This window comes from Melanotaenia boesemani, chromosome 1 (assembly GCF_017639745.1).
Source record: "Melanotaenia boesemani isolate fMelBoe1 chromosome 1, fMelBoe1.pri, whole genome shotgun sequence".
In the NCBI taxonomy this organism is placed as follows: Eukaryota; Metazoa; Chordata; class Actinopteri; order Atheriniformes; family Melanotaeniidae; genus Melanotaenia; species Melanotaenia boesemani.
The window spans coordinates 25675904-25695006 of NC_055682.1; the positions used below are offsets into that span (position 1 = coordinate 25675904).

The 19103-nt window shown below is 39.1% G+C and overlaps 1 protein-coding gene across 3 annotated transcripts; it reads left to right on the plus strand.

Moving 5' to 3' along the window:
• Window positions 1–88: 88 nt before the first annotated feature.
• urb2 (URB2 ribosome biogenesis homolog) lies at window positions 89–17112 on the plus strand. Of its 3 annotated transcripts, none has more exons than XM_042000788.1 (12): window positions 89–167; window positions 711–860; window positions 940–1116; window positions 1323–2497; window positions 2591–2729; window positions 2837–5306; window positions 5635–5795; window positions 6396–6506; window positions 8686–8928; window positions 11689–11785; window positions 12984–13117; window positions 15749–17112. In XM_042000788.1, the coding sequence occupies exons 2-12, from the start codon at window positions 735–737 to the stop codon at window positions 15944–15946; spliced, it is 5031 nt and encodes a 1676-aa protein (XP_041856722.1). In that variant the 5' UTR covers window positions 89–167; window positions 711–734; the 3' UTR covers window positions 15947–17112. The 3 variants fall into 3 exon arrangements, with proteins under 3 accessions (XP_041856722.1, XP_041856794.1, XP_041856644.1); XM_042000860.1 differs by having other exon boundaries at window positions 161–179; XM_042000710.1 differs by lacking the exon at window positions 89–167 and adding an exon at window positions 503–592.
• Window positions 17113–19103: the final 1991 nt, after the last annotated feature.

Consider the following 19103-nt stretch of genomic DNA (forward strand, 5'->3'; position numbering starts at 1 on the left):
ATTCAGAATATACATGATCAAATAAATTTGTTGTTGTGGGGCAAGTACATGGACGCAACCTTAGGCAACTGTTACTGTTGGCAGGTGGATTGCATTGACTTTCTACTGCTTCAGCCTTGCAGGGTGAAAGTTGAAAGTTCGACCAAATCTGAAAACAGGAGACACGTGTGAGTATAGAAGTAGTACGTATGAAAACCAACCTATATAAAAAAATACAATTAATGAATTATGAACAAGTACAATGAAAACTCAGGGCTTATTTGTTTCCTTGTAAACAAATAGAGCAGCCGCTTATCTTGACATTAGCAAGTGTAGCTAGTCGTTAGCTGCTTACTTAAAGCGTGGAGCTTATGGATGCAGAGATCAAAAAGTGGTTGATGATCTGGGTGGTGGTGGGCCATACCTGAACAGATGGAAAAATTAACATCTATTTTTTTTTAACCATTCTTGTAGCGTCTGCGTAAATGTTTTAGTGTAATTATCCTATTGTCTTTGTTATGTTGTTAGTTCTTCACTCTGAAACAAGCAGCCTACAATGTTTTTTCTGTTGTCTCCTGTGTGACAACTGTCCGTGCGCTGCTTTATAAATATGGTTTGTCGTAACAAAAGTATAATTGACAACTCAACTTCCTATATGGCCTTACCTGTCTTCTTTAGCATTATCTTCTTATGGCGATCACAGACTCATCTTCTCCCTAATGTTTGACCAGACTTGTGCACCTGTTACAGCAGCGATGGCTGCCATATACTCAGGTATCCATCTGAAACTGAAGAGTCCACAGACTCCGTGGGAGGACAAGCTGAAGCTGGCACGTTTTGCCTGGATATCCTCGCAGTGCCTGCTGCCAAACAAAGAACAGGTAACGGATGAAGCATACTCATAAGGCGATGTTTTCGTATGTTTATATTCATGGCTCCCTGGACCCTTTTTCTCTTTAGGTATTGTTGGACTGGTGCACCCATGCTCTCACAGGCTGGCACAATAAAAAGGTGGAGTTCTCCCAGGACATATTGGAAGGTTTATGGTCCTACCTTGATGATGCACTTCACAGCCAAAAGCTCCATTCTTTCCTCAAGCAGGGAAAGACCATTACTCTGAGGCTCAATATGGCACAGGTGTGGTAACTATTTTTGTAATGTAGTAACACTTCTTAGTGTCAGATCCTTTCTTTTGTGCTGCTAAACTGAGTTGTCACATATTGCATAAATGTTCGGGTTGTAGAATTTACTCTGATCATATTCCAGAATTCGGAAAAGCTTTCAGAATAATCGTCATTTTACATGTGAAGGTTTTACTGACTGCTTTTCTTTTTTGCCTCCAGCTGCTGCTTGACCAACTGCAGGAATGTGCACATGGTCAGTCGCCATTGTGTGTGTCAACCATACTGAGTGTCCTTAGAGGCATTTTTTCCTCTCCTGTACTTTCATCTCTTTTTACATCAAAGTATGAACTTTTTGTCAATCTAGTGTCCAAGTTCTGCTTGTTGGCCTGCCATAAGATACAGAAACCATTGCGCACACAACACCAAATTACGGAGTCTGACACATGTCAAGGTGGAATGATCACAGAGTCTCCTCAGAATGGAAATGATACTACTTTGGAGACGTCCAAAGTTGAGCAGATCACTGGAAGCAGTCCACCAGATCTGCCAGAGCTGGATGTTAACACCCACTCCAAGCCAAAGAAAAGCCATCCCTCAGCTAATTTATTTGAAGTGTTGCTTCAGGTCCTGTCATGCTATTTGTCAGTCCAGCGACAACAAGCCAACCCAAACAGAGTCTTTACTATGGTCACCAACCAGCTGATCCAACCATTAGTGCTGCTCAGATACCTGCTGGCCTCTGAGGAATTTGCATCTTCACCCACACGCATGCATCTCCGTCAGCAGCTGTGCAGAGACATGCGCGTCAAGATAGACTCCATCCTCCACTTAGCTCTCTTCCCCTCTGAGCACCTGGCCTTATACAAAGGGGAACTTCTTCCAGCTAAAGAGGATTCTGGGAAATGTGGTTCTGGTGGGACAAAAGGGCCTTTGAAGCCAGTCAGTGCTATACTTTGCAAACTAAGTGCCCACGACTACTGTGAACCATCTCTGCACTACTCTGTGAAATCTGATGCATTGGGTCTGCTTTTTAAAATTTTTCTGGAAAGTTACAGAAAGGGGAAGGGAGACACCGAAGAGGAGCAGAGAATGCTGTGTTTCCATTTTCTCGTCAGATTGGTCCCAGCATTAGATCTTCATCCTGATGGATGCTCGATTACAGCTGCCAAAACAGAGCAGCGGGGTGCTGTTTCCCCTGGACAAAAGTCTCCTCCAGCCTCCCCCTGCACTCCAGAGAGCTGGAGCCTGGCTCTGCAGGCTGTGGAGTCTTTGCTAAGCCAGGCTTTGTCAGCAGACATTTACAATGTTGCTGCAGACAGGATACGACACAAAGAGGTCCAGCTCAACTTTTACAGATCCTTGGCCCAAATACTCTTCAATGAGGCCCAACCAAGGTAACAACAAAATTTTAGTTTTGACTTTAATAGTAATTTTGTGTAACTATTTTACTGGTGGTAAATGAAAAATTTGCTTCTATTGACTTTTAGCATGCCTTCATGGTACCGCTGTTTAAAGGTGCTTTTGGGTCTCAATCATCTGATTCTTGAACCTGACTTGGACCAGCTGTTAAGCTCAGCTTGGATAGATGCTGAAGACATGGAAGCACAAGTGCAACAGGCCAGACAGGTCTAGATTTTAATTGAATGCATTCATATTTCTGAAATTAAATGCATTAACGAATCAACAGTAGTAATCATTGTAAGGTAAATTCCTCATTATTAATTTCCCAACAGCTCATGGTGTCCAGCCTCCTTCAGATCTACACTAAGCTCCGTCAGCTGCCTCGTCTCTTCTCTGTCCTCCTTTCTGTGATTTGTCAGCCAGCTCTGGATGACCGCCGACCACCTCTGCTTTCTGACGGCATCTCCATATCCCTCAGGACCTGTTTTCTGGACACACCACCCTCACAGATCCTAGAAATCTGCTCATCAGTGTTGAAGAGCATCAATACGTATATACTACCTGACCTAGTGAAAGAAGGTGAGGCAGATAAGATGGAGATTGATGGAGGACATCGGAATCAAGAGAGAGAAGATGCATCTCTGAAACTCTCTTCTCTCAGTCAGCTGCTTCATGTTGTTTTATTTAATCTGAAGACTCTGGATAACGCCTCTCCTGTTCCTTTGGTCAAGCAGTGCAAAGGCCTGATGGAGGAAATGCAGCAGACAGTCAAGGCGTTACTACATCTCTTGCCAGCAGAGAGAACACCTTTCAAACTAGATGTAACATCAACTAAAAGGATCCCAAAGAAAGGCAAAAAGAGTCTGGACCCCAAAGAGACAGAAAAGGTTTCAGAGGTAAAAATGGAAACATTCTGGGAACATAGGACCCAGGAGGCCGCTCTCCTACTCAGATACACTTGGGTGGAAGTGGATACCCTATTCCACATTTACTGCAGCAAATACACATCTGTTGATTCATCCCTGACTGCAGCTGTGAAACAAAGTGATGCTACTTCCAGTTCTTCACTCCTACTCCACATGGACGGTCTCCATCCCTCCCCCTCCTGCAGCCCCATGAGCAGTTTGCTACTCAAACACCTCACTTTACAGCAGATGAAGAAGATTTTGTTAGAGAGGTCTTTACTTCATGAATCCAGCACAGAAGCACTACTAAACAGGGCAGCCCAGTTTATTTTAGGCAAGTCAGAGTTTGAGGTGAGACCTGATGAAGAGCAGGGATGGGATGGGCAGATAGGCAGTGTGAACGCCAGCACCTACCGTGTAGCACACTGGTTCTTTCTCACATCTAACTTGCCGTTGATTCTTCCTTACCTGAGTGGAGAAGAGGTCAGCCACATAGCACACATCCTTGTCAGCTCATTGATGAACAGACAGATTGAAAGTCCCAAAGACCAACCTCCTGGCTGGTTGAGTTTCTCTCTCATATCTTCGCAGCTTATTGAAAGTCCAAAATTTGCTGAGATGGCATCACTGTTCTCTGCCACAGTTCATTCCCTCATGCTAAGAATTATCAATGTTCTCAAGGCAGGGCATAAACCCAAAATTTGTCCTACGTTTCTGACATTTCATCAAAAAGAAAATGGAGCCAATTCTTCTGAGGGAGATATAAGTCAACCTGTGTCCACACTGGTAAACAAAGAGGCCATAGTCGAGGATATTTTGGCATCTTCTAAAACTGGAGATGTGCACTTTCTGCTGGCAGACACACAAACTAAGGAGCTGGTAAACTTGATTCAAATCATAACAAACCTCAACCAAGATGGGATGAACTCTGAGGATCTCTCCTCTCTTTTTCTCCTTCTCTTCTTCTTGCTAACCTCCACCTCCAGGCAGCCGGACCAGATGATTGCAGACTCTCCTGAATCTGTAGCTGATGGTCTGTTTCTGACAAAGCTTCTCAGGCTTTTGGATTATCTCCTGGAGGGAAGAACCTTCCACAGTGTTTTGAAGCTCATTCACGGCGGTACTTTGCTGCAAACTGCTGTGTCATGTCTCCTCAACAGGAACAGCACAAGAGTTGGAACCATGTGCAGCACTGATTGGCAGAATTTAGTCAAAGCAGCTCAGAGTTTCATAAGATCTTTGGTCCAGTTGATTATAATCAGAAACAGCAGCATCAGACTCAACCTAGACCAGTTTGCTTCCTATCTTACCAGTAAAGAAAAGACAGACAGACAAATTGGACTATCCACATCTGGAGCATCTTTGATGTCTGCTCAGCTTTTGCTGGCATCTCTGACTTCGTTCTCCCAGGCAATAATCTCCAACTTGGGAAGAAGTAAGCCAATGGATCAAACCTTAACTCAAATGCTTTCAAAAACAACTGCATCCTTAGGACCAGCTGTTGAGTCCACCATGAAGCCCCAAAATGCCAATGAGACTGTCATCCAGCCAGCCAGCATCCTTGGCCAAGCTTTCATTGTAGAAGTTGTTACAGTCATGCTGCATTGTGAAGTGGCTCCGCTGGTAGTGCAGGAGGAAAGCAAACAGAGTGGCACCCAGCTCACGCTCACCCACAGGACTCTTTACCAAGGCTTCTGTCAACAGATTCTCAGGGAAATAAACTCCGCCCCCAGACCCATAGACTTTCTGGTTTCCTCTCTCCATTTCCTCTCAGCTTTTTACACAGCATTGGAAAGGATGAGAAAAAAGAAACTGCAAGAAGAGGCAGAGGAAGGCGGAAAAGAGTTGGAGGAGCTCTTTATGCAGATACTGCAGAATGTGTACAGACTGATGGCAGGTATGAAACCACGTTAAAACAAACATTTGCTCATTTACACAGTTCTTTGGTTATTGGGCGTTAGCATATTTTAACATATTGACACAAGTTTGCAACAGAGCAAGCAGTTTACACCTAAACGGTAAATGGTCTGTATTTTTATAGCTTTACTGTACCTGGAATGATACCCATTACAAGTTAAATTTGATTTAGCTTTTGTCCACCTTATTACTTTAGAATAAAAAATAAAGAATAAACCAGTTAAATAATGCACTTAGATTTTACTGATAGATGGAACTGAATGTTATAATCTTGCTCTGAATGTTTTACCCTTTCTCTTTGCTTTCAGCTCCTTGGCTGTCATCTACTGATGTTGGTGAGCTGGAGCCAGCAGTGCAGGAGCTGCTGCACCACCTGGTGGAGAAAAGTACTACAAGTCAGTTCAACCTGCTTCTACTGATGATCAGAGAAGGTCTGGATATTAGCAAGCTGAGGGCAGGAAACTACAGGGTGAGGCCAAGATCAGGTCTGATATCTTGAACTTTCATATTCTCACAGTCTCTAGATTCTTCTTTTGTCCAAGTAAATGATAATTACTATGATATCAAAACCTTCAATAGAAAAAACTAAGAATAATTATTTAAATACTGTGCTTGTATAGAATTTTATGCAAAAGCTTTTTTTCTTTTCTTTTTTTTTTATTAACTTCTCCAGTTATTTGATAACTTTATCCATGACTTGCATTGCAGGTTTAATTTGACATCACAAAAATTAGTTGATAGATTTCATTATAATATTTTAGATCAGGATGACATTGCTCCCACAGCTGCAACACTATTATGATTTTAACAATGCATTCATAATTTTAATATATAACCTACTGCAATCTGTTGTTTTGTATGAGTGTTTTTACATTTCTATTAAGTCTTTTTTTTTAAATACAAACACTTTTGTGCTTGTGTAAACATTTTAATGCATTACTCAACTTGCTGAAGTATTTTCATTTGTGTTGTTTATACATTAGAGTACAAGATCTGTCCCTCTCCACCTCTTTTAATTACCTAGTATATGAACTTTTTTCAACTTTGGCCCTTTCTTACTGTCCTCCAGGAGGTGCTCTCAGCAGTCATCATCATTAAGCTTCTGTCCTGTTGTCCACTTCCTGAGGCCTGCTCTAAAGCTCTGTGGCTCATTGTACCACACATCATATCTGCTATGGTGGTGAGAACGCAACACACACACAAACACACAAAAATCATGTGGCTGAGCAAAGAGCCTGCTAAAGTGAGAATACACACAAATGCACACATTACTCATAGCACAGAATTGCACATAAATACATGTTTGCTGTTTTCAGGTCTGAGTCAGAGATGTTTGACTCAGTGCTGGTGTTTAACCAATCATTTAGGGACACCAGAACTTTTAGATCCAAACAAGAGGTAGTATTTTACATAGAAATCATGTTTTATAAATGCAATTCTCTGTCCTGTTGTTAGGAGGAGCTACCTGCTATGTTTAGGCAAGTTAAACAGTTTTATTGTTATTGCAGGTCTGTGATGTTGCTGACTGACGTTAAAGGTCATGGATGCTTTTTTTTCTCACCTTGACTACTTAAATTCATCGTACTCTGGTATCTGTCAGGGTTCCCTCTATTGCCTCTAATTAATTCAAAATGCAGTCATTACTGGTGCAAAAAAAAAAGTATGAGCATATCAGATTGCTTTTGTATTGATTTAAAAATTCTACTGCTCACCTTCAAAGTCTTAAATGGCTCTGCCCTGGCATGTACCTCACATTTACTAACCAGGAGGGAATTCCATGCAGCAGGATTAGGGAAAAATCTTGCTTATTTTGACAAGTCTGGCTCATCAAAGTGAGAGTTCTGTTCCATCATCGTGGCTTAAATGACTCCCACTTGAGCTACTGTGGTAACTTGTGCTGGAGAACAAGTCTGCTTCGGACCAGGCTAACTCTGTGTCCCAATTCAGGGTCTGCCCTTATTTAAGAAGCTTATTCAGCTCATTAAGAAGCTTACTTAAGAAGTTTCATCTTAAAGAATGTCCCAAAAGGGACCCCCAAAAGAGCGTTCAGCCAGATGGTTTATTTACCCTCAACTCTGTTTCTGAGTGGTTGGTATAAAAATATTATTATATGAATATAGCCTATTGATATCTTTCATTTAATTTTTATTTCATGAAAGTATGGTTATTTAGCTTAATGGTTACTAGGTCAGTGGAAATTATTAGCTTAATAATATAGTCACACAATCACTTTTAAAGTATATTTTAATCAGTAAAATGGAAAAATAAGATGAGGTTTACTATGTAGAACATTTAATACAGAATTTAAAGAACTTCTTGGGTGATTAAAAAAACACAGAATAATATAAAGTGAAGTACACTTGAACATGGAATACTTAAATAACCATGTCTGTATTTTTTTGTACAGATCCATTAACAGCATTTAATTTGCTGATGACAAGAACGGCGCTCTGATTTTACCTTTAGTGTCGTTCCTTTAATCAACTCTTTGATTATCCATTTATTCGGGCTTGTTAGATGTCCCGGTGGCTGCACTACGTCAGACTGTGCAAGTCTTACTTAAATCCCTCTGGATTAAATAAGGTTGAACTGAGTCCATGGAATGACTAGAGGCTTAATTAGGAGGCACTAGTTTGAGTCTAATTTTTTTTTTCTTTCAGCTGAGTCTCTCATTGTTGAGTAATTTTTATAGAATTTGCTCCAGAATTTCTTTGTTTCTTGTTGTTAATGTTCTTCGGTTTTTTGACCATAAGTGAGTACAGCTGGTTGGAAATAATTACTTAACAGCATATTACTAGAACAAAAAATAATTTATGCTAATAATCTTTAATGCCATCACCAAAATTGCTGTCTTTCCTTTTGATTAATTTTGTCAAAGATTTTTATTCTCCATCATCAACTGAGGGCGATGTACAGAAAATTACTGACGCTATGTTTGTAGATCAGTGTCTTTAGTTTCTGCATGCTTCAAATGAACATAACCCCTTTAAATAACACAGAAGTCACATGTCAGTTTTGTTAAGATGGATTTTTATTGACATCTTCACTGAGGCCCTTTCACTCGACTTCCAAAATGTTAACACACACACACACGTATGGCATATTGAGAAAATTATTTTATTAAAATTTATTTTTAACATTAAATGCCTTTTTGTGAAGGAGACGGTTCATGTCCTGAGACTGTGAAAAGTGAAGTGTTAAATAGGCCTGATTCAGTTGTCAGTTTTTTTTATGTAAAGTTGAAATGAAGGAAATGTTTTATATCGCACTTGTGTGCACATTTTATACCTACTTTCTCTCATATCTGTGTCTGAATATGTCTTACTGATAAGTACGTGTGTTATCTTTCTTTTTGACAGCTCCTGGTAAGATCGTCCAGTCAGGATGTCTCTCTGACCCTTCCCTTTACTGTTCCTACGGTAACATCAATGGTATCACTGCTGCGCCAGGGGGAGGGGCTCATCACCAACCCTCATCATGTGATTTTGATCCTTGGTGCGCTCCATTCGCTTCCCCTTGGCCACTTGACGCCACCTGTCTACCACTCTGTGTTCCTGGCTGTTCACGAGGCCCTGTTCGCCATCATCCAGTGTCATCCTCAGGTACCAAGAGTCAGTGTGTGATTGGTGGAGCTGAGAAATTAAAAGATGTGGAAAAGCTAGTGGTCATTATCTGCGTTAACTGCTTTTTTGTTTTGTTGTTTAAAGGATTTTTGGGTTCTAGTGGCCTTATTTAACAGTAGCTGGACAGGAAAGGGGTCAGAGAGAGCAGGGAATGACCTGCAGCAAAGGGCACTGAGCCGGGACTCGAACCTTTACCAGCTGAACTGAGGAGCTGTAGTCTCTGTACGTTAGTTGATTTTTATTCATTAATCAAGAAGTGGACACATAGGATCATAGTAGTTGATTAGATTATTTATTTGTGATGCTAGAACACACATGATAAGGATTATATAACAAAGTGACCTCATGGGTATAACAGCCAATGTTTGTTCCACATAGTTGAGATGGACTGTTAATTTCAGTCTTTAGAAAGATGATATTGTCTGGATACCTTCACAAGAAAGATAGAGGGAAAGGAGAATTGGTTGAACTCATTGGCTTCCTGATGGGATACGACACCAAACTGCTTCTCAAGGACAAAGCTAAAACTTCAAAGCCCCTGAGTTTGTTCTCATTGCTTCGAGTAACTTGTAGTTTTTTGCATAGAAGCTGCTACACTGGTTTGTGATGGAGGCAAGCAAGGCAGCACACTGACACCCCGCAGAGCTGAAAGTCCTTTAGGGCCTCTGTATGTTTTTCTTGGGGCAAAGGTTAATGAAGCTGTTATTCAAATCATTCTCTCAAAAACACACTAGATGTCATTAACCAGGTCAGTATTTGCATAGAAGATACGCTATATATTGAGTTTAAATGCTTACATTGCTTATCATTTTAAATAATATGAAGTATATTACAGGACTTTAATTCACAGTCCCCTTTTTCAATCCTAATTTTATTTCTTGAAATTGTATTGTGCCTCCCACTTAAAAAACTGGACCTTTTGCTTTTCTTTAGTAAAAGTCGCTACCGGTCAGGGCTGCTGGTTTGAATCCATAATATGAAGAAAGTGCAGTTCGTGCTGCTGCTGGGCCCTTGGGATATTCCACAGAAGAATGTCATTTTTTGTTCCAGAGGATATTGCAGCTCACCGGAGTCCTGCTGCAGCGCCATGAAAACCTCATTACATTCAAAACCTCTTTTACTGTTGAAAGTGTTTGCATCACACCTGAAAGCCCCTGGAGTTCAAGTTCTTTTTTTTTTTTTTTTCCTCAAAGGTTTAAATCTGAAGATTCACATTACAGTTTACACAAGACTTCTTGCTGTTTTGGTTTTGTGATATTTTTTTTAAATGTTTGTTTATTGTTTATTTTTGAGGGAGAAAATGGTGACAAATCAGTATTGAAATGGGGCAGCTGCATTGAATTAAGGAGTCCAAGGAGCAGCTAAGTCATATCAGATGTTAGTAAAGGAAAAAGACATTGGTTAAGGAAACCAGCAGAAGAGAGGAAGGAGAAGGGAGGTAAAACTGAGAATAGAGAAGAGGCAGACAAGGTAAGGAGAGTACAGATGAGAGTAAGACATAAGTTACAGGGCTCTCAACTCATTGGGCTTGAGACACACACACTTCAGCTTGTTCACATACTCATGTGCCACACATAGTATTTCTCACACTGAGAAATCATTGGACAATGCTGAAAAAGTCCAGCACAGACGTTTTTAAACAGGAAAATTTTCCCGGGAGCGGGAATGTGCCTTCTACTAGCATAGAACCACAACTACCGAACAGCCAATCAAGAAAGAATTGTTGGGATGTAGGTCAATCTGTGTACCACTGCAACCTCAAGAGGAGGGGTGTCAACTCCCGCACCACTACTAATACAAGTCCCACAATGCACTGCACCAGCACGTCAATCAAAGGGCCTTGGTGCGAGTCTTGGCAGCTTTAATGTAAGCTGAACAGGAGGAAAATGATAAATAATTGTGTGGCAAAGCCTTGAAAATAGAACATGAAATGAGCACCAGAACACGAGCAGTTAACTTTATAAGAGTCAAAAGTTTTAAATCTAAATCAGTTAAATTTCAATCTTCAGGAGTTAACCCATAGAAGTCTATCAAATGTTCTCAAATTAATACATTTAGAGCTTAATGTTGTTTATACATAGAAACGGTCTAATAAGCTGCGTTAGTTCCAGGTTCTAGTGGGAAATGTTTTTATTTGAAATTACAATGGAAACCTGCAGGCAGAGAGGGTTGGCATGGAGCGGGCTTAAGTCGATGGAAACCATTGCTGAGCTCCAGTCAGTGCCAGTGACCTCATCCCTCTCTCATTTATATTCTCTCTGTATTTCCCTCTTTCCACAGCAGGCCTTCATAAAAGACTAAAGGAGAAAGCTATAGAAAAGAAATGTGAGCGTAGCTCTTGAGGGAATCTAACTTTTATCTCAGTTTTGTTGTATGCTGCTATAGGAGCTCTGTTATGGCTGAAGTGCTGATGGTTATGTAATAAACAAGTATTTCAGGAGTGGTTTACCCAAATAGAAAAATGTTTTTGTGTGCAACTCTTTCCTCCATCATAAAACCTTTTGACACCTAAAGGTTGCACATAAGCTTCTTTAAATTCATTCTATAACTCCGAGCATGATTCAAGAGATTCTGTACTATGAAGTCAACTAGAAATCCTCAAGAGAATACTTCTCTCCCATGAATATAGGGGTCTGCAAACAGTGTTGTTAAGTGTGTGCCTTTAATCAATAAGTAATTGACTTAAACAAGTCCTGTGTATTTAGTGTCTAATGGTATTATTTTTACGTGTTTCTTAAGGTGATATTGAAAGCAGCTCCATCCTTCTTAAATGTCTTCTATCGTCTGGTGGCGTCCATCATGCAGGAGGGTCGGCAGCGAGGAGACAGTGACACAGGTAACCAGTGATGGGAAAGATACTTTCTAAATGAATTGGGTTAAAGATTATTAGTTACCAGTTTAAAAAGCTGTTTTAAAGTACTTCAACAAATGGTTATTCTACCAGACATCAATGTTAAATGATTTTCAGTACTGGTAAACAAGCTTTATTCTGCGTCAGTGTCATGGTCTTTTCTGATTTGAAAGGGAAAATATTGAGTTTTAGCACTGAAGGCATTCTTGTCCGATGTCATGGCAACCCACTTTGGTGTAGACAAGTGGTTGCAAGCATAGCAAACTCTGGCAGCTCAGAGCGATGTATAATTGTTAGATTTGAAGATGAGAGGCCAATCTAATAGGAACAACTTGGAATTTGAGTGCAAAATCTAAAATGAATGGAGCCCATTTAGATATAAAGGGGATGTCTCATAAGCCATCATGCCCTTGATGGTGTTGCATTCAAATTTGTAGCTTTGCTTTCTGCCTTTCTGGGACAAAAACAGGCATTCCTGCATGGCAAAAAAGAAAAGAAAAGAAATGCAAAGCAGAATGAATGCTCTATTATCTTTTTACAATGAAGATTTTCTGAATGCAATCGTTTGTAGTCACCAGCATTTTTATTCTTAACTTTAATTAAATGTTTTTTTCCCCCCAGTGACTCATTATTGCTTAATTATATAACTGTGTTACATGTAATTAGTCACTGTATGGCAATACATGTGGTAGGATTAGATGAATTTCTTGTATTATCAGTTATTAATGCAACAAATAAGCCTAGGATCAAAGAAAAACCTTTTTCTGTGAGTACAAATAGTTAATTTACTCAGATAGGTCAGGGTTTTTGCTTAAGCGTGCTCAGTGGAAAGCTGCTAGTTGTAAAAGCTGCAGGAAAGTAGATCAAGTCCTCAAGGCCCGATGGAAGAAGAGCTTTCATCTGATGTAAGAGAGCTGTCAGTGAATAAGATTCACAATCAATCCAGATCTGACATGTGGTCTGATGTACTCCTGTCCTTGAAATTGAACAAAGAATTAGATTACTGTAAAGATGAAACTGTGTAAACTGGAACTGCAGGGACTCTGTCATATCCAATCAAATTTCAACACTCAGCAGAAGAAAGGAAAGTTAAAGATGACGCTTACTGTCTTGACTCATTTTGAGCCATATATGAGAAATGCCCTTATGTATTGAAGTATTTATTATGGTTGTGCTTCTGAAGGTGCGGACAGTGGTGAGTATTTGCAGTGCTCCAGGCTGGTAGAGAGGATGTACACACACATTGCTGCTACAGCTGAGAGCTTCACTGCGCTGTCAGCCTTCATGGTGGCTCAGTACGTCACAGAGCTGCAGAAGGTACAAACTCACACATGCACACGCACACAATGGTTGTCTTCTGTGTCTAATAGCTATATGTCCTGTGGAAAATGTTTAAGGCTTGGAAACCAAATAGTTCAGTGCCAGCACAGAAAATATACACACTCATGCTTGAATAAAGTTATAATGTCACACAAAGTCAACACAGTCCCTCATTCAAACCAATTTGTCATCCCCCCGTAATTTTCTACAGCTGTGAGTAACAAACACATATATACATGTCATTTAGCCACCAGTAGCTCGGCTGATTCTTTGATTCACCAGTTTGTCTGCTATCCATTAAACCTGAATGACGAAGACATTGACACTCAAAGGCAGAGTTGGGAAATGTTTCCATTAGTCAAAATGTAGATGTTCACAAATCTCACCGAACAGGCCCTGGATTATCATAACTCCCCCATGCTGAAGCAAAGCTTAAGGTTTGATGTTTCCTCAGTACAGTGAGTCACGTCTGGCTTATAAGCGCCACTCCTGGAGCTGTGAAACTGTGTTCAACATGATGCCAGCCTGACTCAGCAGTTTCCAGAAGAATTACTCATTAAAAGGAAGGCATAAAAATACTGTCCAGATTGTCTGACAGAGAGGACAGACGTTAATATGGAGAAGTTTTTTTTGCAATCCTTTAACTCTGTGTGAACCATTTAATCACCCAGAAATTATATTCGTTTTGCACTTTTGATGAAGCTTTTCAGAGGTCATTTAGCCATGTATGTTAGAAGAGCTTCTAAAAAGCAGGAGATAAAGACATCGGTATGCTTCTATAGAGATTTTTAAGAACGCCTGACAAACCAGAGTAACACTGTCCTGTGTTATTTTAAATAGATAACAGATTTTCTTCACTGGCGCCATTACCCACGTTGAAAACTCCCAACAACTTTTATTTTATCGATTTCAGTCTACATAAATCCTAAATCAGTGATTACAATAGGTTGTCAAGAATTGTCAAGTAGTGATGCATAGATAATTTTGGTCCTACTTCAGTATTAAGCAATACTCAGTGTGTTAAGTGCAACATGCCTGTCAGCACATTTACATTAAGTTTTGTTTAGCACTTTTGGTTTAACAGGCTAAAAAGTATCCAAAACAAAGATCTTTTTTGTAATACATTTCTATGGATGAATTTGAGCTTGTTCAGCAACAACACCCCTGTGTAATTCAAGCCCTGTGGCCATGTATGATACTGTAAACTTACAGTGGATTACCAATTAAACCATACTTTGCAGTCACTTTAGCAATAAGGAGGTACCTACCAAAGCCTTAACATGTTGTAAGAATCCAGACTTTAATGATTCAGAAAGAACAAACAGATGTATAATGCTTGATGTTATCTACCAACATGCTAACGTTTAGCCCGTGCATGTTAAATAAAACAGAATCAATATGGAGATGTAATAATAACATGAGGTATTCAGACATTTTTTAACCTTTTTGTAAACTAACATCACATTTAAATGTTAGCTGTTTACAGCAACCCATACAGTGAAGCCTGTCATTAGGTGAGTCAAGTTTTAACTAATCATTTAAAAGGTCCTCCTGCTCAGAGCAACTGTCACCACCTCGCTTTTTCATGGTGTATGACAAATGTCTGAAGACTTTGGCCTCTGTAGATTGCATCAGATCATTTTGTGTATCATCTGTACACCTGTGGGAGCATAATGTAACCGAGATAAATGAGCAGCAGCTATTGAATATCCTCCCGGCTTGTTTAGCAGGGTTCACTGTGCACAATGATTGTTGTTTGACTTTTTTTTTTTTTGTATGGGTGGAGAGGGAAAGCCACACTCGTTACAGTGTTGGTTTTCTTGCTTGATGAACAGTCTGCTTCTGCCATTCTGGTGCATTATTCACATCCTTTGTCAGAGAATTAAACAGTCCTCTGCAGCAGTATTAGGCCACATAGGAAGGATGTGTGTGTGTATATATTTGATAAAAGAAAATAATGTGCTTAAAAATGCCAAACTGTCAGTTCAGAGTGACATGATAAATTTTAATTCTTAAAATTGACTGGGATTAGTCACTGACCTACCAAAATGGCTGATAATGAGAACGATAACAATAGTCTAAGATTTGATACCATTGTGGATGTCTGTTTAAATTCTGATATTTTTGGATCTTTTCTTTGTGACTGATCATCTGTTTTATTTCCTCTCTTTGCTTTTTTTTTTTTTTTTTGCAAGATTCATTTTACATGTTTTTCCGGGCAGATTGTTTTGACTGTCCTTTGAAGCTCTAAAACTTGAGCTGTGCATAAATATTAATCAACTTGGACATAAGATTTATCTCTTAACATTTTCGCTACAGGCAGTCCCTCATGCTGTAGTTTAGCTTCCACACAGTATCATGATAGCATGAAAAGATGATCTTGTTAAGATTTTGGTAGAAAAAGTAAAAACTTGAACCAAGAAGGCATTTTAAAAGGGAAAGATCAACATGGCATATTGAGCATATTAATTAAATTTAATTAGGTAAAGCGATTTAGGAATTAGGCAAACATTGTTTGTTTGACCTCAGTGTCATTATTGCAATAGCCGTTTTTAAAATCCCTGTCTTGTTTAATTGTCCCCTCAGCTGTCTTCATTATTAATGACTTTTTTTCCCCCTCATCTCCAGGTTACTCTGCGACCAGATGTTAAGCTGCACCTGACTGAGGGCATCTATTGTATACTGGACCTGTGCATGGAGCAGGATCTCAAATTTCTGAAGACCGGCCTGCATTTAGGAGTCAGAGAGGTGTTTAATGAGCTGTACAGCAGCTACACTCACTACCACAAAACTCAGCGGCAAGGAGAGGACAAGTATACAGTCTGATCTACCAAACAATCTCAGTAATTTAGTTTAGTCTCCACAGGTATACATGTTTATGGTTTTAGTGTATATATTCATATTTTGTTTATATTCTTCATTGTGGACTAAATCTTATGCAAACAAGGTGTAAACACAGTTTGTGTGTGAAAGCTGGAATTGCTTTGAATCTGAACTTTTTAACAGCAATAAAAGAGAAGTTGCCAACGACTACAGTGCATAACCCTAAAGCTGGTTGTTTGTCGTCTCTGTGGGTACTTTAAAACTGTTATTCCAATCCAGGTAGACAGTTCCTACTCCAACACACCTGATTTAGATGAATGAACTTCATGTTTTTTGCAAACTTGTTAACGAGCCATTCATTTAGTTCAGGTGTGTTAAAGTAGGATTACCTCTAAAACATCACCGCAGTGGGTCCTGAGGACCTTGATCAAGAAACACTGCCTTAACAGACCAAGCTCTAAAGCAGGGCTACGCAGTCCTGTCCCATGGGTCCAATTCAGCAGGTTTTTAATGTATTTCTGCTTCAGCACACCTGAATCAAATTAAATGCATCTAAAAACTTTCAAGTTCTGCATAATGCCTCACTAATTTGAGTCAGGTGTGTTGGAGCAGGGATACATTGAAAACCTGCTTGGATGGCCCTCGTAGGACCGAATTGAGTAGCCCTGCTCTAAAGGATCTGTGAAGTAATTTCCTTGAAAATGGCCTATAGGGTGGTTGTATCCAGATCTGCTGATATTAAAGTTGCACCACCTCATATAAATATATGTTGACTGCAGCAGAGTGAGAAGCACAAAGCTGGTCTCATGCAGATCAGTTTTGCTACACCCTGGAGTATAAACAACCCAGCATGTGGCCGACTGAGGGAGCAGAAACTGTCGACCACAGAGCCCATACACACAGCTGGAGTCAGCGCAGGAAGTGTTCACCGAAGAGCCTTTGCAGGAACCGTGCTATGTTGTTTTCAGCTTAAATATCAATGAGCAATAACCATGACTTGCTTTGCTTTGCTAGCTGTTTTATCATTTATAATTACCCCTTCAGGGTTTAATAAAATATTTTTCATATCATTTGCTGAAATTTGTATGAATGTGTAAATTGTACTTTACCTGGTCTGTACTACTGTCATTTTTTGCTTTACATAAAAAAATCATTGTAAACAGTGGGAATGGCAATGCTGCTTTTTTCTTTTGTTTTATTCTTTTTCCTTAAATTTAAAAGATCAGCCAGTATCAGTTTCTGAATGCAGTCCAGCACAGTTTTCAGGATGTTTGTCTGATTGGTTTTTCAAAGCATTGGATGAACTTATCACAGTTCCTTTTGTAGATTTAAGCTGCCTTCATTGCTTTGGTCTCATTATGCAGCTTTATTCCAGAAAGAAAGAGGTCATTATGAATCTAGTGGTATGTTTGGGCTCGTCATGCGTCCTGCTTTTGCTGAGGTTGCTCTCTGTAAAAGGTTTTTTTCCACTGCTTGAATGGAATCATTGGGGGTCTCTAAGTAGTGTTGTAAGCTTTTTTTTATCTCATTATGTCAAGTACCTAGACTTGTTTTGTCATTTTCGCACTGTATACTGTGCTGTAAATAAAATTGCTTTAAATGCAGCACACTTTATTTTGCTCTGTTCCTTATGGTATTGTATAATGAATCTACCTTCTCAGCACTGAGGAAATCACTAATAATCTCATAAGACTTGTCAGTAATTTTTATTTTAAGTCCTTTGTTAACTAATTATGTATTCTTTTGTGTTTGTAAGAATTTTGCTTGCTGAAGGATGACTGCTCACCAGATTAAAAACTAATTGGAGGTTTAGAAAATAGGCTCACTAATGTCCTCTGGCTAATTTACAAATATACCATCCTCACCCATGCATGTACTAGAAAACCTTTAAATTGCTGTCCACTGTAGTGACCACTATGCATGAAAGGGCGAGAATCTGTTTACCTTTCAGCACTGATTGGGCCTTGTGAATGTTTCTGGTTCCACTGGCACTAATGCACCTCACTACCATTGGGATCGGTTTTCTTTACTCTGTTGTGAATAAAACATTAGTTTAAAGAGAACTTTAAAAAACTAAAGATAAATTTTATCATTAGTTATCTTTTAGTTGCATTTATAAATCAATTATCCATCCGTCATGTAATATTGATCACTATCTTTGTTCTTTGGACATCTAATGTGGGATATTTTGCAGTTCAATGGGGTAATACTGATGCTTTCTCTGTGGTTTTGATATTTCATTAAGAATTAATAACATGTTTCTAGATCCCTGCTTTAATCAATAAACGTAAACCGACCGTATTTTGGTTATAACTGTGTTCTTATATAAAAAAAAACAATAAAATAATGTAATACAAGCATTGTGATCTAATTTAAAACACCTAAATCTCCTCATGCATCAGAGCCTTTTCAGTTAAATGATAGCAAAATGATAAAACTGCAGAAACCAACTGCAACTATTAAGCTCTTAAAAAGCATTAACCGATTTCATCATTTCATTCCAGGTTGTTATTTTCTTGTTTTCGTACAAGGAATCACATGATCTGCTCCTTAGTATTTCTCCAAACTTTCATGTCTTTGTACAATCCAAGAAGAGGAGGCTTTTGTCTGGACCAAACTCTCAGCTGAACAGTGTTTTTTGTGTTTTTACATCCCTGTGACTTCCATACTTTGCTGGAGGAAATATGTAATCTATTAGATCTAAATTTTAAACCTGTTTTTTCCAACACCATTCTTGATTTTGATCTGATTCTGTGTGTCATTTTGTCTGTTTAATAGTTCATTTTGATGTGACAGTTTCCTTTTATTTTCTTTTGAACAGTCTGTGATCACTGTTTTTTTTTTTTTTTTTTGTAGAAAATTGAAGTTCTACATAAATTATTGTTTATTGGTAATAAAGCAAGATAAAGGGGTTAAAGCAAGTTATTTATCATTGTCAGACTTGATATGCTATTACAAATATATCAAGTTAACATGGTAGATTTCACATTCATGATCAAATGCAGAAAACTGCATAGTTATGGCTGGAAGTTGAATTAATTCAATGAAATGTCATTCTGACTCTTTGGGGGTTATTTGAGACCCTCCCAACACGACATTCAGGACAGATGAGGTTAAGGATAAAAAAACAAAACAACAAAAAAAAAAACTCTTTTAGCTT